Source organism: Poromitra crassiceps, assembly GCF_964638095.1.
Source record: "Poromitra crassiceps genome assembly, chromosome: 10".
In the NCBI taxonomy this organism is placed as follows: Eukaryota; Metazoa; Chordata; class Actinopteri; order Beryciformes; family Melamphaidae; genus Poromitra; species Poromitra crassiceps.
Genome location: NC_139631.1, coordinates 17,448,764 through 17,453,541, shown reverse-complemented (window position 1 = coordinate 17,453,541; position 4,778 = coordinate 17,448,764). Strand labels below are relative to the sequence as shown.

Below are 4,778 nucleotides of genomic sequence, written 5' to 3'. Positions count from 1 at the left end.
CTGAGTGGGCACCATTTCTCTCTAAATAGTCCAAAGTGTTAAATCCACATGCACAGTGCATGCCTGAGACCCATTTCAATAGGCCTACATAATGGTGCATGTGTGATAATGCTGCTTACCAAAATTGAAAGTTATATCCAATCTCATAATCGTTTGACATAACACAACTTCACCTGAACACAATAACATGTGTGCATAAAGACACACTCAATGAAAACGTAAATACGACGATTGTTTGGCTCTCGGTAATTAGGGCCTATAGTCTAGAGATCATTACAATAATAGGTATCATCAATAATTGATAAAAATCATTTTGAATTAATAGCAAGATAAATAACCCCCAAACCAATTCTTCCATTCGTCCAATGTCCTGTTTTCGTTTTGTTTTTGTTGTTTTGTTTTGTCTTATGTCTTCTTCAGGCCCGATTAGCTCGCTCGTTCTCTCGTTTGGATCTAAACATCGGGCATAAAAACAGGAAGAGCCGCGGGGTGAGGGCGGGAGTGCGGGAGGCAGGAGGGGGGGGGGGTGTTATATTTTGAAAAGTCACTAAGTGAAACTCATGGACACTGTGTGCTCCAGCGCTTTGCGCCGCAGAGACGCGATGCTTGTCCCTCTCCACATGTCATTTTCTGGGGAAGTGCACAGCTGTGGGGAGCCCGTTACGTTCGTGGGGCCGGAGAGAGAGGCCGACATTCCGGGGAAAGGCGTCTGGTAGAGGTGGGACTGCATGGAGCCGTTGGAGGACAGGCCGTTGGAGAGACCCATGGAGTTGGGCGGGCCGGGGCCGAGACTGCACTGTGACAAGGACTGCATGGACGGCTGGCGGCCCATGTTCGGCGGTAGCTGCAGCTGAGAGACTCCCATCCCCGTGGCCCAGCGGGAGTCGTTGGCGTGGAAGGAGCACAGGCTGTTCTCCATGGCGGCCGCGGCAGAGAACTGCTGCAGGCCGTGCGTGGGGAGCAACGTGCCAGGGGACCGGAACACGTTAGTGGTCTTCTTCCTCTTCTTCCACTTGGCGCGTCTGTTCTGGAACCAAACCTGTGAGAGAGCGGAGACAGAACGGGCTAAGAGACAGTCCTGTGCAAGTGCATGTTCTACCCTACTGCCTGGTGGCACTGCATGGCGGCCTGTAGCTGCACCGAGGCAGTCCTGGCTTCAGTCAGGGGAAACTGCAAGTCCCATGGTGCGACAGATAGGCTATAAACTCAAATTCTAAACTCACCATGAATCCATATTGACACAATAGGCTACTATAGGCCTATAAATAGACCTACCTGGGGTCCTAGTGTGTCCTTCAATCCCATAAATTGGGGCAAATTATCCTTATAATAGGCTATCGGTAAAGTAGGCTATCACAACAGGCCTGATAGCCTCCCTATCAGACTAGCCATCCAATGCACAAAGCATTCAGGTTGTTGCTTCAATGACAGATGTAAATTATTAATCGTAGTAAATTATCGTTAATTACATGCATGCCTGTCTGTAACTGTAAGGCCGAGAACACTTTGTAAATGCCAATAATCACATCTTGTCAAGATAACAAAATGGGGAACATTTTCTGTTACAGACAGCACCACTAAAACTGCCTGAATGCAGGTAGGCTATAGTCCTATTTCACTAAATAATAAAATATTCACTCATAAGCTACAGGAGGCTATAGCACTGTCTAAAAATACAGCCTTCACAATGTGTTATTACGGTGTTATGCATCATTGGGCCTAACAATACATCTTTCAAACATCTTGGCTATACAAGCCTATTAACTGAAAATTACCCCAAATATAGCCTATATAGACTTAAATACAAATGCACAAGGAACGCATCACTATAGCTACAATCCACGTGAAAATGGAACCCGCGCGCACGTACGCTTTTACGCACGCGCTCTCTCTCATTGAGCTTTATAAAGATTTCATCATCTTCGGCCGTGATTAATGCGCGCGCGGGGCCGTGAGTCGGTGCCTCCGTATTAAAAGTGAAATCTCGCTCTCATTCCGCTCAGCCATCCGTGACACGTCGACCAAACCCATTACACTGCGGGGGAAAGAAAATGCAATTTCTCATCCCATTAAAAAAGTACAATATAGTCTTGAGTCCTATTAAGACGTCGCTGATAGAGCATTTTAAAGGAGTATATAGCTGCAGTCAGGCCAGCACGCCCACTGAAGGCTGCACCTGCACCGCCTGCACTGTTTACCAACAGCACAGGATCAGACCTGCTGCTCCCACTGTACGGAATAAAGAATTGATTATTAACGTGACTAATGATTATACTGGTTTTATTGCTTTCAGTGGAATAATTTGCATGAATTTCACATCACTGGTTAATAACCCGTTCACTGTTATAAATAAGACTGAAATTGGTTGATAATGTGTTTGGTTTATTAGGGCCTGGCTGGTACAATCCCACATGCCTATAATTAGAAACACTCTGAATAAGAGTTTCATTTAGCCATTCTATTTTGGGAGAATTTGGCTCCCTGAAATTCAAGTCATTTTAAGTCCTTTTTTTAAACACAGATGATTCTGTCCTCAAGGACAAATCACTTGCAAAGTTTTGCTCTTTACTCACCACTTTAGCTTATTATGTATTTTTACATTCGCACCGACAATAATTTTGTACAAGTTGGCGTCATTTTTTTCCAAATAGGTAGTAGAATTAAACTCTTAAAAAGCAGACTATTCTATGGATGATTCTCTCTTAAAAGAAGAAGAAGCTGGGCATGGGACACAAAAATATAGCCAAAATAATGATCAAAGACAATTATGTTAATCGTTGCAGGTCCAAACTTTCTTAATGTTGCCATATATTTTATTTTAACAGATAAGAATGGATCTTTGGTTAAACAAAAAAATAATAGATAATATGGCTGTATGCTAATAAAGAAAGAAAGAAAGAAAGAAAGAAAGAAAGAAATTTGGCTGATGCACGCTTGTTCCCACCCTGCAAATTAGGCTACTCAAGAAATAATATTTAGTTTTATTTCGTGTCGGTCAGCTCCTCGAGTGTTTTGCGCTTCAGCACCATGGACAGCGCTTTTCACGTAAAGCGCCTGCAGCCATTTGATCGAGCACGCCTTCTTAAAATTACGCTGCTCACGCTCACTTTGAACAAATGCAAGCCTATCAAAATCACATCATCTAATTAATACAATTACTGCAGACCAAACAGCATTCATTTTGCATGTGTCTAAAACGGCTGTTACAACAAAATCCAAGCTGAGTTAGCAAAAAGATACGCCGCTGTACCTTTTTTCGCCTTTCACAGTGGTGTGTCTTTCAGTGTGCCGCGCATCACCTTTCCAAACTGATATTGCAGCATTACGATAGTCCACTTTGAGCTTTGGATGTCAATTGGACAGCATATATCCACTGAACACGTCACAAAAAACCTAAAAATCCGCATTTATATCCATTAAATAAATGAATTGAACAAACGTATTAAGTCACCAAACTGTCTTGCACAAACACATTGGAGCTTAAAGGAAACATTAGTCCTGAATATTCACCAGTGATTACATTTCTAGCAATGCCTTCCAAATTGATCCCAAGCCATGCATGTTTACTTGATATTTTGCTAATTTTAAAACGATCAAATGTTGCCATAATGAATGGCAAGTGCCTTGCATAACATAACCAACTGACCCCAGTAATTTACATCCTGGAAAATCCTTCACACCGTCTAAGAATTTACCTGAACTCGGGACTCGGTGAGACCAATCCGTAGCGCCAGTTCTTCCCTCATGAAGATATCTGGGTAGTGGGTTTTGGCGAAGCTGCGCTCCAGCTCATTGAGCTGCGCCGGAGTGAAGCGCGTCCTGTGCCGCTTCTGTTTCTGACTGGAGGTCTGCCCGGAGCTCTGCTGCTGCTGCTGTTTCTCCTCTTTCCCATTCACCGGCATGACGGCGGAGTTGGATCCCACAGTAGCGATGTCTTCTCCCGGCAGAAGAGTGGTCCCCTCCACGGAGTCTGGACCAGGGGCCATGTCACCCGGATGCCCCTGATCCGACACCCCGCCGCCCAGCCGGCATTTGAGAGCTTCTCGGTGTCCGAGCAGCTCTGCAGCATCCTTCATCCCTGGGAGGATGAGGAGGAGTAGAGCATTGAGTAAGGAGACGGCAAATCGTAAATGGCATCATCTTGGAAATAAAATAGTTTTGCTTCATTATCACACAAGGAGGCAAAGTAATTTATAAATAAGCAATGACAGCGCTTCAGCCTCTAACATTTTTTGCTGCCACATTCCTGCTAAATAGCTGTAAAGATGTGCTTTGATCAAAGATAAACCACTTAGCTGTTGACATAATTTGTTAAATAAAACAACAGTCTATTTATCACTTTACAAGGTTAAAGGAAAAGTTGTTGTCTTACAGTGGAGTTTAGGGCCGGAGTTTAGCGATGATAACTCACCGAGCCGAGCGTCCAGGAGGTCGGCGTGAGAAAGCATCGCGTACCGCTCCAGGGTGAAATGCGGTCCCAAAAAAATCCTACAACTTTGGGTCAATTTAAAAAGTATATATCGTCTAAATGAACGAAAATTCGGTTTGTGGTTAAAAAAAGGAGGTCCCTTGCATTATAATGTCCTTTAGAGCGACGGGGAGGCGCTTATTAGTTGAAAGAACCCATGAGCTTCCTCAAATAAGAGCCAATCAGAATCGGAGGTTGGAAATGTCAGCGACGTGACTCCCCCCCTTCTCTCTCTCTCTCTCTCACACACACACACACACACACACACACACACACACACACACACACACACACACACACACACACACAC

General features: G+C 44.3%; 1 protein-coding gene across 2 annotated transcripts; it reads right to left on the bottom strand.

Moving 5' to 3' along the window:
- Nucleotides 1-547: 547 nt before the first annotated feature.
- Nucleotides 548-4,448, bottom strand: LOC310784204 (homeobox protein orthopedia B-like; the record flags this gene model as incomplete). 2 transcript variants are annotated; one of them, XM_083645214.1, is made up of 3 exons in its annotated part: nt 548-1,039; nt 3,696-4,078; nt 4,373-4,448. In XM_083645214.1, 3 exons carry the CDS (start codon nt 4,446-4,448, stop codon nt 548-550), a joined length of 951 nt encoding a protein of 316 aa, XP_083501340.1. The 2 variants fall into 2 exon arrangements, with proteins under 2 accessions (XP_083501340.1, XP_083501341.1); XM_083645215.1 differs by having other exon boundaries at nt 4,412-4,448.
- Between the last annotated feature and the right edge of the window lie 330 nt (nt 4,449-4,778).